Source organism: Camelus ferus, chromosome 6, assembly GCF_009834535.1.
Source record: "Camelus ferus isolate YT-003-E chromosome 6, BCGSAC_Cfer_1.0, whole genome shotgun sequence".
Lineage (NCBI taxonomy): Eukaryota > Metazoa > Chordata > Mammalia > Artiodactyla > Camelidae > Camelus > Camelus ferus.
This window is the reverse complement of record NC_045701.1, coordinates 72279320-72302922: the sequence shown is the minus strand read 5'-3', so window position 1 is coordinate 72302922 and position 23603 is coordinate 72279320. Positions and strand designations below refer to the sequence as shown.

General features: G+C 40.8%; 2 protein-coding genes across 3 annotated transcripts in view; both read left to right on the top strand.

Moving 5' to 3' along the window:
- The first annotated feature begins 29 nt into the window (after nucleotides 1–29).
- VIPAS39 (VPS33B interacting protein, apical-basolateral polarity regulator, spe-39 homolog) lies at nucleotides 30–23515 on the top strand. Of its 2 annotated transcripts, XM_006184438.3 has the most exons (20): nucleotides 30–182; nucleotides 2952–3044; nucleotides 3683–3785; nucleotides 5420–5560; nucleotides 6658–6696; nucleotides 7052–7116; nucleotides 7848–7904; nucleotides 10337–10429; nucleotides 10941–10974; nucleotides 11498–11600; nucleotides 13186–13213; nucleotides 15592–15665; nucleotides 17458–17533; nucleotides 18130–18264; nucleotides 18886–18927; nucleotides 19249–19338; nucleotides 20427–20513; nucleotides 21097–21186; nucleotides 21608–21712; nucleotides 22479–23515. In XM_006184438.3, the coding sequence occupies exons 2-20, from the start codon at nucleotides 2952–2954 to the stop codon at nucleotides 22497–22499; spliced, it is 1476 nt and encodes a 491-aa protein (XP_006184500.1). In that variant the 5' UTR covers nucleotides 30–182; the 3' UTR covers nucleotides 22500–23515. The 2 variants fall into 2 exon arrangements, with proteins under 2 accessions (XP_006184500.1, XP_014414611.1); XM_014559125.2 differs by lacking the exon at nucleotides 5420–5560.
- Nucleotides 22619–23603, top strand: part of NOXRED1 (NADP dependent oxidoreductase domain containing 1) — a 16417-nt gene continuing 15432 nt past the window's right edge. Inside the window, exon 1 of the mRNA XM_014559126.2 lies at nucleotides 22619–22756. The gene's annotated coding sequence lies outside the window, so the exon portion shown is untranslated. The remainder of the gene's footprint in view (nucleotides 22757–23603) is intronic.

Below are 23603 nucleotides of genomic sequence, written 5' to 3'. Positions count from 1 at the left end.
GGAAGGAACTACAGATTCCAGCATGCTCTGCGGCCCCTTTCTTGAGCCACAGTACCCACCATCCCCACCCGCGACTATCCCCTTCCGCCCGTTTTCTATGCCGCATAGCCTGTCTAGAAAAGCTGGTCCAGCGGCGGAAGAGTCTGGCGCTGACCTGAAAGGGAGGGCTCGGTGTGGAAGAGGTGAGGGTGTCCCAAACCCCTTGGGCCACGTATGTAGCTGAGTCCAGCTTCTCCGCCTCCGTATCCTTTCTCTCTATTCTCTGAGGCGTCCCTTGACCTCAGGCCTCTTTTCCAGTCGCAGCGACCCCTGGGCTGGGAGCGGGTGTACGCTCGTGGTTGGGGCTGCGTGTGAGCCCCGACATCTGATTTTGAATGAGTATTTACTCTACAAGGGTTCCACGGGGCTCTGGCCCCTGCAGTAGATCCCCGCTTCTTGGACGTTCGCCCATAGAGTCTTCCTAGTTTAACCCACATTTCCATGTTTCATTTCGTAACCTCACCTGTGTAGGCCTGGCGCGGGAGATGATAAATGAATCTGAATATGACTTCTCAGTAGCTGGATGCTGAGGTGTCTTTAGGCAGGGAGCGTGTTGGTTGTGGATATTTTTTGGCTGAGTCGTTTTCCTTCTTTTGTCATGTTCCTGTTCTCCCCTCGGATCTACTATCCTATGTTGTGGGCTCTCAGTAAACAGGTGACAAGGACAAGCCTTTGAAGTATTTTAAATCATGTTGAAGCACCTTTCTCAGTCATTCTTAAAATTTTACCTGGTTGCTTTATAAATTCTAGAACTATCAAATCATCTTTTTACATGCTAAGTAAATACACGTTTTAACTTGGCGGTACTAGTACACATTGATGTCAAGTGTCCACTTGCTATTGCATGGTTTAAAAAGATTCCGGAAGTCCTCTGGTGCATTATTGGGTTTGTTAGGCACATTCTATGCCAATCTGTAGATATTTACGAATACTTATTTACTGTAGTAGAGTAATAACCTGCCCTCATTTTCCCTAGAGTGATAGAAGGACCATGAAAGTCAGAGTGGAAATGATCCAGGAGACAGAAAACCTGGATTATAGGAGCAGTTAGCAAGATGGCTGTGATACTTAATCTTTTGTACTTTATTTCCCTCATCAGTAAAATGGAATATGCCAGGCCTACTTTATAGGGTTGTTCTGAGGATTACAAAGTGCTTTATTAACTGGCACCTGTGCCAGAGACATTTACATGCTCTATGCACACTTTTAGTGTTTGTGATGGCTACTCAGAATTTTTGTATCAAACTAGTTTTCTTTCAACTTTGGGCTTGCTTGGAAATTCTTTCTTTCTAGCCTTTTCCAAGATACCAATTGACATAATAATAAAAGTTAATACTGAGCATTAATTTTATGTCAGGCAGTAAGTACTTTACATGTACTTACACAGCAGTCTTACAGTGGTAGGCTTCCATTGTTATGTCCATTTTATAGATGAGGAAGATGAGACAGAAAGATGGCAGAAGATATCCTATACTAAAAGGAACTAACATTTAGTGCTTACCTTCTGCTAGGCACTTTGTTATGTGTTTCCTGAGTTCTATTTATTCTTCACTGCAGCCCTGTGAGGTAGGATATCATTTTCTCCGAGGCTTAGAAATAAAATTATTTATCCAGTTTGCCCAAAATTGGAGAAGCCAAGATCTGAAATCAAGTCCGCCTGACTATAAAGCCTATTCTTGTACTAATATAAAGGGTGATTTCATTGTGTCTTCCAGCTTTGCAATTTGGTTTTGACTTCCTGGAATTAAATATACAAAAGGATTTTAAAGCCACACGTGGGTTCAGTAGAAATCAATTAGTGATGTCTGCCATGGAAAGGGATCAGATAGTAGAAAATTCTCACCTTAACTTTACCATCCCTAGATCCCCTGAAAACAGAATCAGTAAGTGAGAGCAGAGTATTTTAAGGACCATTGGGAACCTCAATAGGGCTGCCGTGATGAATGTTTTTTAAGCTTCTGTTGAGAAGGATGCTATTGAAATCAAAGAAAAAGCAAATTGAACCTTTAGAATTTGACACTCTGTAGTCTTTGGAGTTATTTTTGGTGCTGTGGAAATTTTTGGTACCTAGATCTTGATGTAAATAAGTTTTCACTCTAATCCAGTTGGCACTGATAGTTTAGTTTGTAAGGTAAAACTTTTTTTTAGGGTGAATTCTAATTTTAGAGTAGTTATGAGAGGAACTTACGGTGTTTTGACTAATTCTTTATATACTTCCTTTTTGGCCATGCTCTCATTTCCCCAATTTTGGCCAATACTTTAAAATAAATTAACCATTATTTGAAGATACAGCAAGATAATTCAGCTTCTTTTAATTGCTTGCTTGCTTTCAGGCTTTTAACAAGCACACATGAGGGCAAGGTATCTGTCAGTTTTGTTTACTGTAGTATTCCCAGAGCCTAGAACAATGCCTCAGAGATGACACTCAGTAGATACATGTTGAGTACACGAATGCAATTATTATCTACTTTGTTCATGCTTTAATTTTTTGATCTTGTATATTCAGCAAGGTTTGTGATGCATTCTTTAAACTCTTGCCTGCCTTGTACTCTTACCTTTATGCATACCTATGCTGAATACTCCAGGTCTGTTGTAGGGTCCTTCAGAGGGAGATTATGTTTTGCACTTAACTTTCCCTTATAGTACCTGAGAGAGTGCTGTGAACAAAGTAGCTGCTCTAGGAATGAGTGACTACTTGTGGGTAGTTAAAGGATCAAAGGTATGATTTGATTGGCTGGAGACCCAGGGATCTGATTTTGTATGGCATGTTCAGTATTTGCTTTACCAAATACTTTCATACATCCCTGATTACTGGGGTAGGGGGGAATTTGTAGTCTAGGAACCTGAAGCTTTTGGAGCTCTTTCAGAGGGAATCCAAAACAGGACATACATCTGTCTTCCCCTCACTCCAGATGAATCGCACAAAGGGTGATGAGGAGGAGTACTGGAATAGCTCCAAGTTCAAGGCTTTCACCTTTGATGATGAAGATGATGAGCTCTCACAGGTAGGTTTCCATGAACAGTTGCTGAAGGTTGCACCCTCTTCCATAGGGCACCCTTCCCCTCATATCCTCGATATCTTCACTTTTGACCATGTCTGTTAGACTCAGAAGTGTTTTTGGTCAGATCTTTAGAAGAATCTTCATGGAAGAAGAACCTTCAGAAAGAGAGGGATTGTAAAAACCAACTCTGCCCTTCTTTATATTCTTGAGATGATTCATTTCTTTCAGTTTTTTTTTTTTTAAGAACTCTTAAGTCTTTTATCATGTGATAATTTATTATTTTTGAAGGCTGGGCTGGATTGGGAGTTTTGTCTTTATTGTGTCTATTTTATAAATGGGGAAACAGATTCATTTTCAGAGGGATGGATAAACTCACTCAAGTTTACAAAGCAAGTCAATGCTAGGCGTATGATTTGGGGTCAAAAGTGGCTTCGATTCCTCCTAAACTTTTGCCACTGAACTCCATTGTTGGCTAAAAAGCAGTTTATTTTCTTGGCAAATCTCTAGCAAGTGAGACTTTTGACTGCAGAAGGTGAAAATGTTGGCCATCTTCCAGTTCCAATTGCTCAGCCTTCTTGGCTGTCAGAGAGCGAAGTGGGAAGTGGTGATTGCCTGAGTGCTCTGCCTCTGTCCGTTTGCAGTTAAAGGAATCCAAGCGAGCAGTGAATAGCCTTCGAGACTTCGTGGATGATGATGATGACGACGACCTGGAGAGGGTCAGCTGGAGTGGGGAACCTGTGGGAAGTAAGTAGAAGAGGCCCTAGGAGGGGATTGATATTCAGAGTTCTTATCACTAGCAAAGGCTCCTCAATACTTGCTAGGAAAGGGAATGAGATTATACTATTTTCATACCTGGAAATTTAATCTAGAAGATGCTTGGGGAAATACAGCAGTAGTTTTCATACAGTCTGCTATCCTAGGGCTAATGCTTGGCTGGCTAGTTCAGACTTATTTGGGAGGCTTGTTAAAATTAGATTTCTAGGCTTCACTGCAGAGACTCTGCTTCAGTAGGTCTTGGGGATGGTGGTGGGGTTGGCGCGGGGGATAGCAGTCACAATATGTAGTAAGCACTGCAAGTGCTTCTGATATGAACTTTTTTTGGGAACTGCTGACTTAAGTGATTATAACTGGCTGGCAGAACTGACTTCCTTAGCCACCGAGTCTTGCTGCCTTGCTGTTATATAATAACTGCTTAACACCTTTGCAGAGTCCATCTGATTTTTGAGTGTGTTTCTAAAAGTTGTTTTTTTTTTAATAGGAAATACTGTCACATGATTTAAAAATTAAAAAGTATTTAAGGCATACAGTGAAAAGTTTCCCTCCCACACTGTCATGCGTCTACTCAGTTCTCAGGCCTCACCCTTCCCCAAAACAATTGCAGTTGTTTGCTTCCTCAGTATTCATCTAAAGATTCTTTTCACATTTGGAAATGCTTATAGAAATATATATTCTTACCCCCCTTTTTTATACCAATGGTAGAATACTTTATACCCTGCTCTTTTTACTTGACAATAAAGCTCAGAGGTTTTTTCCATATCAGTACCTAAAGAGCTTTCTCATGCTGTCTCTCCCCTTTTTTTTAAATTGCAGTATAGTGTACATTGTACGGCTTTATCATAATTTATTTAACCAGTCTACTGTTGATGAACTTCGGAGTGTTTTTAATCTTTTGCTGTTTATATTGCTGTCAATAACCTTGTATTCTGCTCATGTTAGAGTATATGAAAGATCAATTCCTAGACTGGAATTACTGGCAGAGGGCATTTGTGTCTGTATTGGTTAGATATTGCCAAATTGCCCCCACCGGGGCTGCACCACTTTTCACTCCCACCAGCAATGTCAGAGTGTTCCTGTTTCCCCACAGCCTTGGCAACACAGGGTATTATCGAACTTCTGGATCTTTGCCTGTCTTACACGGGCTCAGTGGTATCTCAGTGTACTTTTAATTTGTGTAATGCTCTTATTAAGAGTGAGGTTGAGGGGGAAGGTATAGCTCAAGTGGTAGACTGCATGCTTAGCATGCATGAGGTCCTGGGTTCAATATCCAGTACCTCTTCTAAAAAAATAAATAAATAAATAGATCTAATTACCTCCCTCTACCAAAAAATAAATAAATAAATAAATGAGAGTGAGGTTGAACATCTTTTCATATGTTTAATAGCCACTTGTATTTCCTTTTCTATTTATTCATTTCCTTTGCCCCTTCTTTTGTTGATTAGTCAATTTGACTCTCTCCTTTCTCCCTGCCCCAATTTTTGAAGTCCATGCAGATAAAGGACCAAGGCCTCTGATGAAAAGCTTTTAGAGTTGATTGGAATGCTGGTGTCACGGCATTATTTTGGATGAGAATGACTGATTTAGTTCTTACTACCTTGCAGGTATCTCATGGTCCATCAAAGAGACTGCTGGTAATAGTGGGTCAAACCATGAGCGTGAACAGTTAAAGAGCCGAAACAGCTTCTCCTATGCACAGCTACCCAAACCTGCTTCTACCTACTCCCTGAGCAGCTTTTTTAGAGGTAAAGAGTGATGGTTAAAGGGACAGGGAGTCCTCTTTTTTTCAAAAAACCACTGAGGCTATAATTTTCATATACTCTGTAAGAAAAAGATTATTGATGGATAAAGAATTATCTTTGGAGCTGGCAGTTGGGGATTAAGGAGAGAAATGAAGGAAATCCAGAAGGGTTGGATTGGGTTTCTAGAACATCCTGAACAAAATTGACATTAACCCTGTGACAGGTACTGAAGAAATTTGCCTAGGTCAAGGTTCCTCCCTACTCCTGTGCATTTCTGTTGGGAATCCTTGTGCACTGCTGGAGGGAATGTAAAATGGTACAGTGACTATGGAAGACAGTTTGACAGTTCCTCAAAAAATTAAACATAGAATTACCATATGATCCAGCAACCACTTCTAGATGTATACCAAAAAGAATGCAAAGCAGGGACTTTCACAGATATTTATACACCAGTGTTCATAATAGCACTACTCAGAATAGTCAAAATTTGGAAACAACCTAAATGTCCATTGATGAATTGATAAGCAAAATGTGGCATGTATGTGTAATGGAATATTATTCAGCCTTAAAAAGGATGGAAATTCTGATACAAGCTGCAACATGAATGAACCTTGAGGACTAACTGAAGTAAGCCAGGTACAAGGACAAATACTGTATGACTCCATTTCTATAACATACCTAGAATAGTCAGGTTCATAGAGTTAGAAAGTAGAATAGTGGTCACTAGGGGATGGGGGTAAGGAGGAATAGGAGTTACTGTTTAATAGGTACCGAGCCTTAGTTTGGGATGGTGAGAAAGATCTGGAGATGGATAGTACATTGTACAGATGACTGTACAATGTGAATGTACTCTGTACCACTGAACTGTATACTTAAAAATGGTAAAGTTTACGTTATGGATATTTTACTACAAATTTTTAAATGTTCCTCCATGCCTTTTTTTTTTTTTTATGGCACCTTAAATTTCTGAAGTTGAATAAAAGCTTTTTTAAGCCTTAAGTTCCCATATTGCATAAAAAGTTTCTATATGCACTACATCCTTACCCAAGTCTGAATGGCTCTGACTTGAACTGTTGACCTTATATATCCTTTACCTTTAGGGAGAACTAGACCTGGAAGTTTCCAGTCCCTCTCTGATGGTAGGCATTGACCCTTTTCTCTTGATTACTGTGGGAAATGTTACTGACCTGGGGTACAGTCCTGGGGACAAGTGATAATTGGATGATAAGATGAAATTGCTTCTGAACCTACCATTATTATTAGAGAAATTTTCTGATGCTGAATAAGGACGTCAAGATCATTCTGGCTATAGGGGCAAGGGGTAACTTCTGGGGATGCTGTCTTTGGGAAAGAACTGGGGTCTACTCAGAGCCATAAAGATGCCTTGGGAGCCCAAAGTTAAAAAAAAAAAAATGTATTTGAGAAGGAAACAGTAGAGGAAAGGAATGGCAGGAAGAAGGTGTCCTTCTGAACCAGTTGCCTGTTCTTTCTCAGCTCTGTCGGACACACCTGCCAAGAGCTATGCTCCAGAGCTGGGGAGACCCAAGGGGGAATATAGGGTGAGTTATATCTTACACTGGTATGACACTTTCACAGTCTTGCGTGCTTTGACACGTTGTCTTGCTTAATTTTCCAAACTTTTTGAGCAGATCTTATTTTAAACCCCTTTTATAGATACAAAAAGTAGATTTCTAAACATTAGAGCTTGCCTGGGGTCTCACAGCTAGTTAAATGGTAGAACTAGGACTCATAATCTCTATTTTCTGGTTCAGTCCTGGAATACTTTACTTACCCATTATGCTGCCTTTTTTAGGTTGTACTTTGAAACTTTTGATCACTGTGGTCTGGAAGCTTGGTGGAGCTAAAATCCCCATGAAGCACATAAAAAAAGCAAATTGGTTCAAAAGGAAGAAACTATGTCATAAGGTCCAAAAAAGGAACATGTCTTTTTCTTTCCTTCTGTTGGCAAAGACATTAATTAGAGTCCCCAGATGTGACTAATTGCATATAGGGGTTGAAATCCTTAACCACTTATTCGTAAGGTTGCTGGTTTTGGCAGTTAGTCCATTCCCTCTTTGATCCAACTCCTCCTGCTTGTATCGTCTCTGTTCTAGTTCCATCCAAAATTCAGAACAAGATCATCCCAGTTCTTTTTTTTTTTTTACCCCCATCCATTTCCTTCCACAAAATATTTCCCCTGTAGTGACCAAGACTGAGTTTGAGGTGGAGCTGGCACACTGATAATTCTGACCCTTAACTTCCTGGGATTCATATGCTACTAATATTTCAGGATTACAGCAATGACTGGAGCCCCAGTGACACAGTGCGACGCCTCCGGAAGGGCAAGGTAAGGCCACTAGAGAGAGAATTCTTGTGGGATTTTTTGGAAGCTGGGCAGCTTGGCCTTACTCTTCAGTTCTATTTGTTAAATGGTTTTCAGGAGGAAAATCAGTCCACTAAGACTGCAGGTCAGCTGCAGAATTTCTGATTCTCCAGGGTTTACTATTACTTTAATGGGGAAGTGGGAAAAGAATGATGAATGAGAGGAAAAAGTAGTGCTTTTAAGAGTGAGAATGGGGGGAGGGTATAGCTCAGTGGTAGAGTGTGTGTACTTATCATACACAAGGTCCTGGGTTCAATCCCCAGTACCTCCATTAAAATAAACAAACAAACAAACAAACCTAATTACCTCCCCCCAAAACAATACAAATAAATAAAATAATTTTTTGAAAAAGTGTGAGAGTGATCTTTAATGTTTAGGTCTGTGATACATTGTGAGTTAACTTTTGTATATGGTATGAGGTCAAGATTGAGGTTCATTTCTTTTCCATATAGTTCTCCATTTGTTCCAGCACTGTTGGTGAAAAGACTTTCCTTTCCCCATCGAATTTCTTTGGTGCCTTTGTCAAAAATGAATTGACTATGTAGGTGTAGGTTTATTTTTTGACTCTATTCTAATTCATCGATTTGTCTATCCTTATGCCATTATTAAGACCTTGATTATTATAGCTTTGTGGTAAATCTTGAAATCAGGTAGTATAAGTTCTTCAACTTTATTCTTCTCTTCCAAAATTATTCTGACTATTCTAGACCCTATGTATTTTCATGTAGACTTTAGTATCAGCTTATCAGTGTCTTCAGAAGAGCTGCTGGGATTTTGATTGGGATTGCACTGTATCTATAGATCAATTTTGGGAGAATTGACATCATAATAATTAAGGGATCAAAATGGATCATAGACCTAGATGTAAAATAAGTGCTAAAACTATAAAACTAGAAGAAAATTTAGGTGAAAATCTTTGTGCTCTTGGGTTAGGCAAAGACTAATTACCTAAGGACACAAAAAACAGGAAACAAAAAAGAAAAAAATTGATAAAATGAACTTCACCAAAATTAAAAAGTTTTGTTCTTTGGAAACACTGTTGAAAACATGAAAAGACCATAGCTGGGAGAAAATATTTATAAAATACATATGTTGTAAAGGATTTTAGCCAGAATACATATATAAAAAGTAATGAGTTATCTTCAATAGTAGGAAGATAATACAATTCAATTAAAAAATTGGCTCAAAGGTGGGGAGAGGATAAGCCCAGTGGTAGAGTAAGTGCATGCTAAGCGTGGGGTCCTGGGTTTGATCCCCAGTACCTCCATTAAAATAAATAAATAAACCTAGTAACTCCCCCCAAATAAACAAAATTTTTTAATTAGCTCAAGATTTGACCATTTATATCACAAAAAATATACATGAATGGCCAATAAGCACTTGAAAAGATGCTTAACATCATCAGTTATCAAGAAAATGTGAAAGAAAACTGAGATACCACTATACAGCCACTATAATGGCTAAATTTAAAAATACTGATCATACGAAGCAGTGGGAGGATATAGAGGAACTGGAACTCTCATATATTGCAAGCAGGAAGGCGAAATAGTAAAAGTATTTTGGAGAGTAGTCTGGCAGTTTCTTACCAAATTAAACATACATTTAATTTCACTCCTAGACATTTACAATCCAGGAGTATTGAAAACGTGTGTCCATATAAAGACTTAGACAGATGTTCATAGCAACTTTATTTATTATAGCCCCCAAAGCGGAAATAACCCAGATATCCATCAGTAGGTAAATGGATAGATTGTGGTATGTCCATGTAGTAGAAAACCACTCACCATTGAATAGGAACAAACAACTAATACTCACCACAACACAGAATCATCTCAGAAACTTTATTTTGAGTGATATAAGAAGCCAGATATAAGAGTACGTATTGTATGATTCTGTTTTTCTGAAATTCTAGAAGAGGCAAACTTTTAGTGACTGAAAACAGATGAGTAGTTGTTAGGGGATGGGAGAGGGTATTGACATCACAGTGGACAAAGAAACTTTTTGGGGTGATGGAAATGTTCTGTATCTTGATTGTAGTAGTAGGTACACGGAGTTATATACTTGTCAAAACTCACTGAACTGTATGCTTAAATAGGATACATTTTATTGTATGTAAATTATACCTCATTAAAAGGAAAACAAGTGACCTCTCTACCTGTTGACTTTGGCACGACTTCATCAGGACATTAGCATCTTCCAGGGCATCAGATTGAACTAGGGAGGGTGTGGTGGGAACCTCCTGGCTCATAGAATGCTGGGGACTGTAGTGTAAAAATAAAGAGGCTCTCCTTGGGGACATTTCTGTTCATTCTTGCCCATTCTTCAGTATCTAGTAACAAAGGAATATAGGAAATGGTCTTTTTCCTTGCACACCAATTCCGTTCTTATTCTGCCAGGTCTGCTCACTGGAAAGATTCCGCTCCTTACAGGACAAGCTACAGCTCCTAGAAGAAGCAGTGAGCATGCATGATGGAAATGTCATTACTGCAGTGAGTTGTGGGTTTTATTTGTTCTTTGTTTAATTATTGTTTTCATTAGTTTTTGAAAGTCCAGTCTGGATGGACTTGAACATTTTAGGTTAAATGTCAAGTAAAGACCCTGGATTTCCTCTCAAAGTGGAGGATTCTCATTGTGTTCCAAGGCTCAGCACAAGGCAGGACACGCATTGTGTGTGGCACTCTTGATTATAACCCAGAAACAGTAGGTTGGCTACTCTGTGTTCTAAAAAACAATCTGAGGAAGAAGGGATGTGAGAGCAGTCTCTCCCAGAGGGAGGGAGGTGTCTCTCACCAGTATAGGCACGGGTATGTGGACTCCCAAAACACAGCTCAGTCCAGATGTCCATCACCTGTCCTCCCATCACGTAGAGAAATCTGTGTCTGGATCTGCAAAAATTCCTATGGGTTGCTGACCTCATTCGTAGATATCAGGTGCTCAGGCAGGGCTTTGCATCTGGAAGATTACATAGGATAATTCATTCTTTGTTCTGTTTTCCTCTAGGTTCTGATCTTTCTGAAAAGGACCCTGAGCAAAGGTGAGCATGGTTTGAGGGAAATCTTCAGTTAGTAAGATGTCTGCTATATTTGAAGGGAGAATGGCATTGTGGCTTTCATATTGGAGTTCACCAACATATAGGAGTTCACCAGCATCAAGTCTACTTTAGAGATGGCTGGGGTGGCCTGAGACTCCTGAGTACACATCACAACTTTGCGAGCAGTTGTTCATCCCTTAGGGTGATAACTACAGGAACTACAAAGCCCCCTCCATATATTGGACAGATGGATGGCTGTGTTGGTTTGAGGAAGTCAAGAGTGTATGCTGAGTGTCTGCTGTTTGGGTTGGTGAGGACTGAAAGCTAATTCCAAGGCTAAGTGTTGTCCTGGACCATGGAGTGTGTTGCTGGTGAGCCATAAGAATGGGCACCATAAAAAAAACATTCCAAGCTTCTGGTGGACTTTGAAGAGATAATGTTTGAAACGTGTGAGTGGGGAGACCAGTTTCCCATTGAGTAGTAGGTTTAAACTTTCCCCATCTAACTCTTTCTTCCTATCTGGCAGAGATCCTCTTCCGAGAGCTGGAGGTGCGACAGGTTGCCCTGAGACATCTCATTCACTTCCTTAAGGAAATTGGGGATCAAAAGCTGCTTTTGGACCTCTTTAGGTAAGAATCGATCATCTGGTCTATGAAGTATATTAAGTACTTTGTTCAAAGCACTCTGGGCAATAATACAAAGAAAGAGAAGACACTATTCTTTTTTTCTGGAAACACTTACTAGACAAGATACTGAAACGTGATGGGATAGCTAGTAATGCACCACAGCCCATGACATAGTGACATGTAGCAGGTGGCCAAGAACCAGACTCTGAAGTCAAGCACCTGCATTGAATATTGACTCCACCACTTAGTTGATAGAGTGACCTTGAGTAAGTTACCCAAATTCTCCAAGCATCAGTTGCCACATCTGTAAAATGAAGATGATGATACCTGCCCCACAGGGTCATTATGAAGATTAAGAGTTTCTGTGTGTAAGCATTAGACATAATGTCTGGTCTGTAGTATTTATATTTATTAAGTATTTTCTTACAAAAGACCTAAAATGAAGGAATCTTTAATTGATCCCCAGTGATGCCAGTGAGTACAGTGGAAGAACAGAAGTAAATATAATTTTCTGTCAGGATATCCGAGGAGAGCCTCATGGAAGTGGGTAGGAGTTGAGGCTCGGTAGGATTCTGATAGGTAGAAAGGCAAAAGGTAGGCATATCTGCTGTGGGCTGGAGGTGGTGGTGGGGGCTGGGGAGGAGGGGTGACTGTCCTCTAACATGTTTTCCTTCCCTACGTCATTTCAATCAGTAGGGACTATTTCCCACCCTTAGGTTAAAATGTATGTCTATTATGTCCTTTCTTCGATGTCAGGGAAGGGGTTGGAACCTCTTTTTAGGCTGACATGTGGCCCAAGGTAACTCCATTTACCCAGTGACCCCAGCACAGTGATGACCTGCCCCAAAGACTAAGGTGGAGAAAGCAAGTCACCTGGTCAGTCAGTGTCAAGATTACTGATGGTTAGCTAGGAATTTGTAGAAGACGTGTTCATTGAGGCAGGCTGTTCCCCCCACCCCACCCTCCCTTCCTTCCTTTTTTCCTCCCTCCCTTCCTCCCTCCCTCCCCTTCCTTCCTCCCTCCCTCCCAATCAGCAAGGCTTTATTATATACTGCCTCTATACCAAACTAGTGATGTTACTTCCATTCAGGGTAAGAAGGAATCAGAAGACAAAAGTCTTTGTTCTCCAAGGCCATACCACCTTTTGGGAAAGACAAAACACACTGTGCGCTGTACATGAAAACAACAGAGGACAATATAGACAGTCTGTTTCTAAGATTGTACTGACAGAGTGTTTTCATCTTTAAAAAAAAAATCCTAGAAGATTGGTGTGGGCTGAGGTTTGGTGGAGGCGCTGAGCCTTTCTGTCAGACCTGTTAACATTACAGAGTTCTTAGTGCCCTGCAGTGTCTTCTTGTCCTTGCTTTTCACTCAGCTAGAGAAATCGGGGGGATGCTGATACCTGATCCTCCACATGTTCTCAAGGGACTGCTAGTGGTAGAAAGTTTAGGAAGAGAAGGGTTTATCTTGTGTATGGAGGCAATGAGTTTGAATTGTGTTTCTTCTAGAGCAGTCATCCTATTTTGTGAGGTAATACTGCCACGCATCAATATATAAAAATGCCCTGCTCCCTTCTGCTTCTTCCCAGGTTCCTAGATAGAACAGAAGAGCTTGCGGTAAGTGTGGCCTTTGTTTCAGTTGGGGGCCTCTTTCACAAAAGTCTTAAGCCAAAACCCAGCCTCTGAGATCCCAAGCTGATTGAGTGTTTCCTTTCCTTTGGTGTTGATTATATCCAGAAAAGAGGCATCTGGGAAGCCTGAAAACTTAATCAAAACGATGTACTGTTTTCTTTCTTTTTATGCTCTTTCAGTTGGGCTGAGAAATACATTTTTTCTTAAATTAACCAAATGAAAACTGGCCTGGTCAATTTGGAATTTATCTTTAGTTGCTTTCAATTCCTGGTTTGTAGGAGCTTTGGGGTTTTAGCTTCGAATACTAAAGACAACATTGAAAGCAAAGACGGATAAGAAACCAGGTAGAGGTCAAGAAGGAAGACAAGTCGAGCTGCTGGTGCACTCAGTGCGCATTTTGGCTGAAAGTTCAATGACTAAGTGTTAAAATTGATTTGGGGCCGATTTTCACCATTATAGAAGAAACTCCTAGAGTACAGGAATAAATCTGAAATTTTACTGAAAAAGTAATTGTATTATTAAAACATCAGTGATCCATTTAAAAAGATGGACATTATAATGCAGGAGTAAGAATTTCTCGGTGCCATCAAAGTCAGAATTGTTGCTTTAGTTGCTGTACCACACGGTGGTGGTGATACTGATGCTCACACCCAGCTGGCACACTTGATAATATTGTTAACCTTTGCACAGAAGAATATAATTCAGGAAGATGTTTTTCATTAACATTTTGTAAAAGGAACTTTTACTAATGTTCAAGGTGTGGGAAAATCTCAAAAACCTTCATCTATTCAAAATAATTAGGAGTCTGTACTAATCATCTTGAAAAGCTTTTTGTTTACATTTTTAATCTCCATGAATTCAAAACTATAAGGGATTTTCTTCATACAGCATTCTAAAAAGTTATGTTTGATTAGTTGAAGTTAATGCATTTAGGGTGATTCATTTTTACTGAAAACTTTATTTTCTTTAAATTCTCTTACGTTTGAATTGAATATGACTTATCATGCATGCTGTTGTATATAAATTTGGAGTTTCTCAACCTTGTAAACTTTGGAATTGGCAAAGCTGTTGGTCTGCTTTTAGTTTATTCTCATAGAGTATGAAGATTTCCTAAGTAAGACTTTTTCTTGAAAGACGTAAGGCCAAAATGGAATTGAATAATAAAAATTAACTGTAGCTCTTAAAGGTTATTTCCTTTAATATTAGGAATGTTTATATAACAAATATTTCATAGATTAGATTATGATATAATTTGTTATTCTGTTTTACATCCTTATTTACATTTTTATACACATCTGTTGTCTCTAAAAGGATATACTGTTCTTCCTAAAGTCATTTAATTCTCTTAATATTCGTATTAACTGTTTTTTTTGGGGGGGTTATTTATGTATGTATGTATGTATGTGTGTATGTATGTATATATGTATTTATAATGGTGGTACTGGGGATTGAACCCAGGACCTCCTGCATGCTAAGTATGTGCTCTATCACTGAGCTATACCCTCCCCACTGTCTACTTGTTTTTTAATTCTTGGAAAGTTTTTAATGATTGTATCTAAAATTGCAGCTTTCACAATCATTAATTACTGCTTCATTTAATCTTTATAATAACAAATAGACATTTAAACTTCAGTTCATTTCTTAGAATTTCAGAATAGGAAGCATCTAAGGAATTTTTCTTTCAGAGTTGCAGGTAGAACCTGTAGTCTTTGCATGTGAATGCTGTATTTAGCTATCAGCAGTGAATCAGCATGCCACTCCCTATTCATGTTACCTATGTTGTTAATTAGATATTTGCAGGATCAGGCTGCCGTTGACCATGTATGAGGGCAAGGATGCCAAGGCTAATGTTGAAGTTGGCATTCCATTCTTGGGCCTTTCAAAGGCTAAGGCTGAAGCAAAATCTGGTTTTGGTTAAATACTGAAGCCGAAGCCAAAGCCAAACTTCAGAAAAAAGCTTGGTGCTCTGTCCACTTGGTGCTTCATTATAGGTCAGCACTGTCCAGAAGAGGGCCTACGATGACGGCAGTATTCTGTGTCTGTGCTGTCTGATGTGACAGCTGCTGGCCACATGCAGCTATCGAGCACTTAAAAAGTGACTAATTCAACTAAGGACCTGCATTTTTAATTTAACTAAATTTAAATATAGACAACCAGATTTGGCTAGTGGGTACTGTATTGTATATTGCCATTATGGATAATAATTTTGAGTGACTCCTTGCCCTCTTCCCCCCATCTACTCCCAGAGTAGATTCTCTGATAATGAAGAATTTAGTTTTTAAGCATGAAAAATCTACTTACAGAGCTACCTCACCTTTTTAAGGAGAAGCAGCAGCTCAAAGCCTTTCTCTTGTTTTTTGCAGCTGTCCCATTATCGAGAGCACTTGAACATTCAGGACCCTGATAAACGGAAAGAATTTCTTAAGACCTGCATTGGGTAAGCGGGGGAGAAATGTTTTTGTGTATAAATACTCTTTCACAGAGACTAAAAAAGGATGGAATGGATAAATAGTTGAAGAGAAAAGCCAACAGTGGATCATGTAAACGTCATTAAAGAGATAGTTCCATTCAGTGGTTCCTAGAGTCCCCCAAGGGGTTTTCACTGACTGGTGGTAAATTGAGAAAAATAAGTACAATGTACAGAGTTTTTTTCTTTTTCCCCCCACTTTGTTTATTTATTTTTTAAATAGTTTATTTATTGTAGGAGCAGAGTAGGTAATTAGGGTTACTTACTTATTTTTTTAATGGAGGTAGTGGAGATTGAACTCAGGACCTTGTGCATGCTAAGCCTGCACTCAACCACTGATCTATACCCTCCCCCTCTGAGAGTTTTTTCCAAAGCTAAATTTATTTAATTTGAAAGACTGACTTTTATTTTGGAACTTTTTTCCTTCCCCCTGCCTTGTTTAGTAGAAAAATAAGTTGTAATCTTTTTGTGTGACCTTATGTATTAAATTAAAGGTCAGTAACATTTTACTTTATATATTATTTTCAGTGTTACTGTTCTAGAAACCCCACAGTCCAAGAACCACTGATTGAGCACAGCTCTCATCTAGAATATAAGTCCCTGTAAAAACCAGCCTCACATATTATTCTTCCAGTGATGGGTACACACTACTCTTGGAAGTAACTTATTATATTGTCGGACAACCTTCAGTGCTGAAAAGTGCTTCCTAATATTGAGCTGAAACTTGCTTCCCTGTATATTTCAGGACAAGTATGGAGTTGACCCAATAGACTTTACTTCAGTTTCAGTGGTAATAGTTATTTTAGTCATTCCTCATGTGACATGATTTCCAGGTTTCACATTTAGAAATTTGTCAATGCAATCCTTAATTTTAATGTTATCAGCTACTGAGCTACATTGTATGGGCTCTGGTAAACAAAGGGCAAAGTTAGGAGAGTGACGTACCTGGAACCTTTCACTGTCTCCCTTTATCTCTTCTAAAAATTGGCTGGGGCTCACACTTAACCTGGGATAGTGTAATTGAATTTTAGAATTCTTCCTGGAGCGAGTGAAGTAGGAGAATAAGGCAGCACTTTTTAAATGAAGATCTGTGAACTGGGAGTTTAAAATCTGGCTTCTGTTCCTGGCTTACCCACTGACTTACCATATGCCTTTTAGGCAAGACACTGATTGTCCCTCAACTTCTTCATGTGTAAAAATGTAGTGTTGAGAATGGGATCCTTGACATTTGTGTAGAGCTTTGAGATCTTTACCTGTCTGCAAACATACCACCATGCTGTGTAATTTAATTTTACCTTATAACTCTGTGTTTAAACAGGTTAACAAATGGACGTGCCCCATAAGGAGAGTAAAGCATTGACATTAAGCAATGACAGGAACCACTGTGCTTCACTGGGAAGTGGATGATGGACAGTTGACTAGGCTTACTCACTAGCTAAGTGACTCATTGAGCAAACATTCCAACCCCCATACTGAGGGGATTCTAGTTCATTCCTCAGCACAACCACTAGTGACTGTATATATTTTGTGGACTTTCTGGATCCCTTTGGAGTTGACAAAACCTTAAATACAAAAATCCCAGCCAAAGGTCTACCCTATTTTCTGCTTTCTCTCCCTCTGCCTTTTTAGGGATGCTCTAAAGGTGAATTGAGATCAGGTTTGTGCAGCCCATGAGCCTCTGATGCTTACAGTGATGATTTGGTTTAGTTGGGCTTATCTCCTATTTGGAGAATCAGGTACTAACCTTCTGGCCCTCTCCCAGTTTGCCATTTTCAGCAGAAGATTCTGCACACATCCAAGACCATTACACGCTCCTGGAACGTCAGATCATTATCGAGGTTAGACTCCTTATTGCTAGACTTCCTGCTTCAGTGCCAGTGCTCACTACCATTCAGCATCTGGGATAGACCTCTGCTCTGCCCACATATGTCATTTCCTGTTAAATTTTTAAGGGCGTTTCCTTTTCTCTCTCTACATGGTAGCCTTCCCTCCATTGTCCTCAGGCATCCTTTCTCTTATCACTCACTGTTAACCTGGAATTATTTCCCCTTTGTCCCAGAACTCCCATTTCATTCCTGCTACTTTGGTCTTCATCCAACTTGGATCTATGGATTTTAGGCTCCCCTGGGCTATCCTAGGCAATATGTTTCTTTTTCTCTTCTTTGCCTCTTTCCTAGGGTAGGAAACAGAACTGCTATATTTTTGGTGGGGGAGGGGGTAATTAGATTTATTTGTTTGTTTGTTTATTTAATGGAGGTACTGGGGATTGAACCCAGGACCTTGTGCATGCTAAGCAGCTGCTCTACCACTGAGCTATACACACTCCCACCCCCCTGCAAAGCTGTATTATTAAAGGCTTCTCTCCTGCCTCTATTCCGTGGACATTGTTCTTTTTTTTCTTTTTTTTTTTCCCACTTGGCTCACTGCATCACAGGCAAATGATCGACATCTGGAATCAGCAGGACAGACTGAGATCTTCCGGAAGCACCCCCGCAAAGCTTCCATCCTCAACATGCCATTAGTGACGACGCTTTTCTACTCCTGCTTCTACCACTACACGGAGGCTGAGGTACAGGCAAAATGTGAAAGAAAGACCCCACACACTCACTGCACAGGAAGAGCATAGTTCAAAGGCAGTATTCTGATGTACTCTATTAACAGTGGGTGTGTGCACAGTTCTCAGCAGTCCACCTGGCTGTCCTGGCTCTCAACAGAGGTGAGCCAGGAGGGAGAGAGGTTTGTGAGGGCTTGTGTCGCTTCCAGTGTGCTGATCTGCCCACATAGCACATTCTGCCTCACCAGTGCTGGTCCCACAGCAGTCTCTGCTTAGAGGTCATATGTCACATGGGTTCTCACAGAGCAGAGCAGCGGGGTGTTCGGTATTCATGGGTACTTTAACAAAAATTTTTGAAGAGTTGTGAATTTAAGGATCATGGGCTGATGTGATCATAATGATCATAGGATTAGCATAAAACTGGGAAATACACCATAGCTACTAATCCAATCCTTTTAAGCTGGGTTGTGATGATATCCAGTTAGACCTGATGGAGCTTTTCTCTTAAATTAATTTCTGGGTTTAAAGGTTACAGAGTGAAATGCAGATTGTCTAGGTACTGGAAAAGAAAATGAGAGATTGGAGGTATTTGAGAAAGTCACTAACACTAAAATTCCTCCTTCACTTTAATCCTAGGGGACATTCAGCAGTCCGGTCAACCTGAAGAAGACGTTTAAGGTAGATATAAATTGGGCAGTGTTTGGTAAAAGTAGTATCAGGGTACCTACCTGGAGTGGATGTTGCTTTGTAACCCTGCACAGTAAGTCCCTTGACATTCAAAGTTAAAGGGAGAGAGGAATGAGCTTATGGGAGGTGAGGAAAGGCTTTACTGAACGGCCTGTGGCAGTGCTGGGGCTTAGGAACCGGAGAGGTTTATGGATTTCAGAGGGGCAGAATCAACCCCAGGGGATATTTTTGCCTATCTTTTCCAGAATTCTCAAGCACCTCCCCTGATGCATTTCTACTTCCCTTTAATTTCCCTTGGCCTCCGCTTTCTAGATCCCAGACAAGCAGTATGTGCTGACAGCCCTGGCTGCTCGCGCCAAGCTTCGGGCCTGGCATGATGTCGATGCCCTCTTTACCACAAAGGTGGGTGCCCTGGGACTGTGTGTGCTGCTGACGCCTTGGAGATACCATCTTGCCATCCCATGCCAAGTCTCAAGTTCTAGTTCCTGGTTGATGTTTTCCCTCAAACTTTTTATTTTCCAAAGTTTCAAACCTATAGAAAAGCTGAAAGAATCGTATAAGGAACACTAATAGTCTTTCCCCTACTTCACTAGTTTGTTAACATCTTTGCTGTATTGCAAATATGCTTTCTTCTTTTGCTGAACCATTTGAAAGTAAGTTGTAGACATCACAACACTTCTCCCATAGTTACTTAAGCATTTATCTCATTTATAACCACAATATTATCACTCTCAAGAAATTTAACAGTAATATAATAATATTATCCTACATGTAAATTAGCACTTTCAAGCTGTTTTTTTCTTTGTTTTTGTTTTTGTTTGTTGTCAGGGTCCAGCCAAGGATTTTCCATTACATTTGGTTGTTATATCTCTGTTGGTTTACAATTTAAATATCCATTTTTCCATTTTGATTTGAGGATTTTTTGTCTTCCCCCTTTGTTAGTTATTTAATTCGGTACATAAACTACCAATGCAGCACATCCCTGTGTCAAAATCAAAGCCGAAATGAAAGTATAGAGAGTAAAGAATGAAGTTTCTCTTCTGTGATCTGCACCTGTTCCTTTCTCAGTCCCTTCCTCAAGGCACACACTGTGAAAAGTTTGATGGGTGGCTTTTCATACTTTTCCTCATAAATTTCCAAATAAACATTTATGTAAGTATAAAGATGTAAAGGGTAGGATTTTTCTACCCAGATAAGTTCTTACTACAAGTATTGTTAAATAAATTGATTATTTCATTTAGCCATATTTCACACTTTTTTCTGCATTCGTACCTATAGATCTAAGAACTTATTTCATACCTCTGACTTTTTTCCACCGTCCTGAGTTCCTTGACTTTTCTGAAACTCTCATCTTTCTTCATTGCTCTCTCCCCTCCCATCTGTTCTCACCACCATGTTATGCTAGTCTGACCACAAAACATAGGGAGTCTAGCTCAGAGTATGTTGAATGTATCTGGCCTACTGACGGCTGCCCTGTCTTCCTTTTTCAGAACTGGCTGGGCTACACCAAGAAGAGAGCACCCGTCGGCTTCCATCGGGTTGTGGAAATTTTGCACAAGAACAGTGCCCCAGTCCAGGTAATGGCTCCTAAAGAGAGTTGGGTACAAGATCCTCTCGGAGACCTAACTTTTAACCTCTTACTGGTCAGCAGTGGGAGACCTGACCTGCTGTAGTCTTACCTGAAAGGCAATATAATGGCTGTACTGCACCTTGAGATAGAAAAGGCCAGGAAAGGAAATTCTCCTCGGCCCTTTAGGAGTAATCCCAGGCTACCCTCTCTGAGGAGCAGCTACTATGTTTAGCCCGGGTGGAGTACTAACATACTGTTCAAGTGATACAAAAGGAGACCTCACTGAGAAAGGACATCAAGGAGCAAGGGGCACAGCCCTGGGTCAGATCCAGGGCACACCTGTTGCTGGCATGGGTATCTAGCTCTGGGCTAAGGAGGAATGGGCCCTTCCTTTCTCTCCTGGGGGAGCACGGGAGTACTGCAGAGAGTGCACCTCGTTTCACATTGTGGAACTGGTCCTGGGGTTGAGGATGGGAACTGTAGACAGCAGATACTGAACTCTTTTCATTCTTCAGGATTTTATTCCACCTTTCAGAGCTCTGGGTTTTATGCGTCTGGAAATCGTTAATCAGAAGTACTTCTTCCCATAGATATTACAGGAGTATGTCAATCTGGTGGAAGATGTGGACACAAAGTTGAACTTAGCCACCAAGTTCAAGTGTCACGATGTCGTCATTGATGTGAGTCCCTAAGAAATGAGAATTTTGAGTTAGACCTCAGTGGAGAGTGGGGATTACATTAGTTTCGGGGCCTAGATCCTGAGATACTTATGTCTTTCTCGCCTCAATGGACAGAATGATTTGTTAGGAGTTAGTTTGGAGACCAGTGCTCCTGTGTGATTTTCCCAGCCCTCTGACTGGTTTCTCTCTGCTTTTATAAATTTGTTGCACTCGGAGAATTCATACAACTGAATCGAGCCACATAAGCTCTGTAGACGTCTCTCTGACATGAAGTTCTATGAGTGCTTGACCCCACAGTCATCCCACTGTAGCCTATCGGCTCTTCCTTGACTCTTGGCTCAAAGTGGGAGTGACAAAAGGAAGAAGGCCCTCCTAGAGCAGGCTAATTGGAGGTTTTTATTGTTGTCTGTTTCGATGGCAGACTTACCGGGACCTGAAAGATCGTCAGCAGTTGCTCGCGTACAGGAGCAAGGTGGATAAAGGATCGGCAGAGGAGGAGAAGATTGATGCCATTCTCAACAGCTCGGTGAGCACTGCAGCTCACCCCTTCAGCACTCTCAGTATGCAGTTCACAAATGAGCATCGAGGATAAACTCCCAAGTCCTGCCTGGATGGGATTGCTGTCAGCTGAGCCTATGGAGCTCTTGATAAGGATCTCATGTGGGCCTGCAGGTCAAAAGTACTGGTTAGACAGTAGAAATCAATCAGTCTTGAGATGTGGGATGATACAAGGGTAATCTGGGGACCTTGGCTGAGACTTAATTATAGTGCTCTGATGACTGTTAAACCTAGCAGGTAGGAGGGACTAACTACTGAAAGTACAGGAACAAATGTTACAGATTCAGAATATCCAAACTGTACAGCTTCCTGGGGCTGGATGTGACCTACCTATTGGAAATAAGAAGTGGTTGAAGTGAATTTGAGCTATTTGGGGAACACAGCTGACTCATCTCTCATAGCATGAAATTGCTGAGCTTTTTGTTAACATGAAGTTTAGCTCCCTGTTAGATATTTTGGAACCTGCCAAAAGCTAAATAAAGCTAGTGAATCTTGGTCTTGAGGAGGGCAGAACCAGAATAAATGCCCTAAATCAGGCTTGTAAGATACAGAATAAGTGTTTAATCCATCTCTGAATAAATGAACTCCCCTAAACATTAAAAAAAAATTTCTGAACCTCCCTCCTCCATCCTTCTTTTCCTTACATTACCTAGCTGTGAGCCTTGTTTTATTGTATTCCCTCCACCTATCTGTAGGAATCAGTGAAAACTGATCATTGTTTGTTGTTTCCACAGCAAATTCGATGGAAGAATTAAATGGCATCAGCCACTCTGAAACCTCTCTTCCTTTCCTGCCTGTGAAAGTAGAGAGTGCTCTGCTTTGGGAGAGTTACAGCATCTCATCACTTGGGCCCAACATCAGTAGGCAGTGTCTGCTACTTTTGGGACAGAAACCAGCACCTGGACACCAACAACTTCAGACTGATCTTCTGTCCAAGGGCCGTCATCTGAGGGCCAGAATCTAAAGCTTTTCCTCACGAGAAAGATTCTCTCCACCTGGTGCACATGTGAAGGTGGGAATAATTTCTAGATTGGGCCCATATTGGGCAAGATCTCTCTTGGTCTGAGGAAAGTGACTACTCCAGAAGAGAATTCTCCTAGACTGAGAGGTACCAGTGTCTTAGGGTGGCCGCTCCATTCCCCTCAGTGTATTATGACCCTGGACTTGGAGCTGGACACTGGCAGTTCTGCTCTGAAGGAAGTCAGAACAGAACCATCATGGCTCTCTCCCAGGGGGCCTCAGGAAGGGCTGCCAGTGTCACCAGGACCTGTGAGGTGCCCTCCCCACCAGACTGTGCAGAGTTCTCTATGTCATGACAAAGATTGCCGAGACATTGTGTTTCTTCAGCCGGTGTCCCTCTGCTGCCCCAGGCTACCCTGTGTTCAGAAACTGTGGTTCCTCTTTCACTGCACCCTAAGGTAGCCTTGTGTGGGAGATGAGAACATCCCCCTTACCTTTTCCTCTGCTTCTCCCACCCAGACCCCTAACCTTGTATGGAGCTCTGATTCAGCAATGCTAGAGAGAGTGCTCCCTTTCTGCACAAATCTCATGATTCCACTGGGAGCTTCCAGAAGTTCCACCTGGGCTAAACTGAGCAGCGTTTCTGTAAGGCTATTAAGATGGAGGTTTTAGTTTCACAGTTGGTTTTCGAGAGGATATTCTGTAATGCCAGTTTCCTGCCCTGTACCAAAATTAGCCTTTCTTCTTTGTGACTGAACTGGGTTTCCCAGACATGCCTAGACTCCTAATAAAGCTGTTTCTTCCTTGGTGCCTTCTCTTCCCTCCCGGTTGTTTTGTGCAGAACAGTGAAATAATTGCCCTGTCTCTTGGGACCAGTACAGATCTGCCTCAGTGACTGC

Bases quoted from the DNA above. Each gene is read 5' to 3' on its own strand.
- VIPAS39 (XM_006184438.3), top strand. From the start codon at position 2,952: ATGAATCGCACAAAGGGTGATGAGGAGGAGTACTGGAATAGCTCCAAG. The intron at 7,905-10,336 runs GTAAGGCCACTA...TTATTCTGCCAG, and splicing joins GACGCCTCCGGAAGGGCAAG to GTCTGCTCACTGGAAAGATT. The intron at 20,514-21,096 runs GTAATGGCTCCT...TTCTTCCCATAG, and splicing joins AGAACAGTGCCCCAGTCCAG to ATATTACAGGAGTATGTCAA.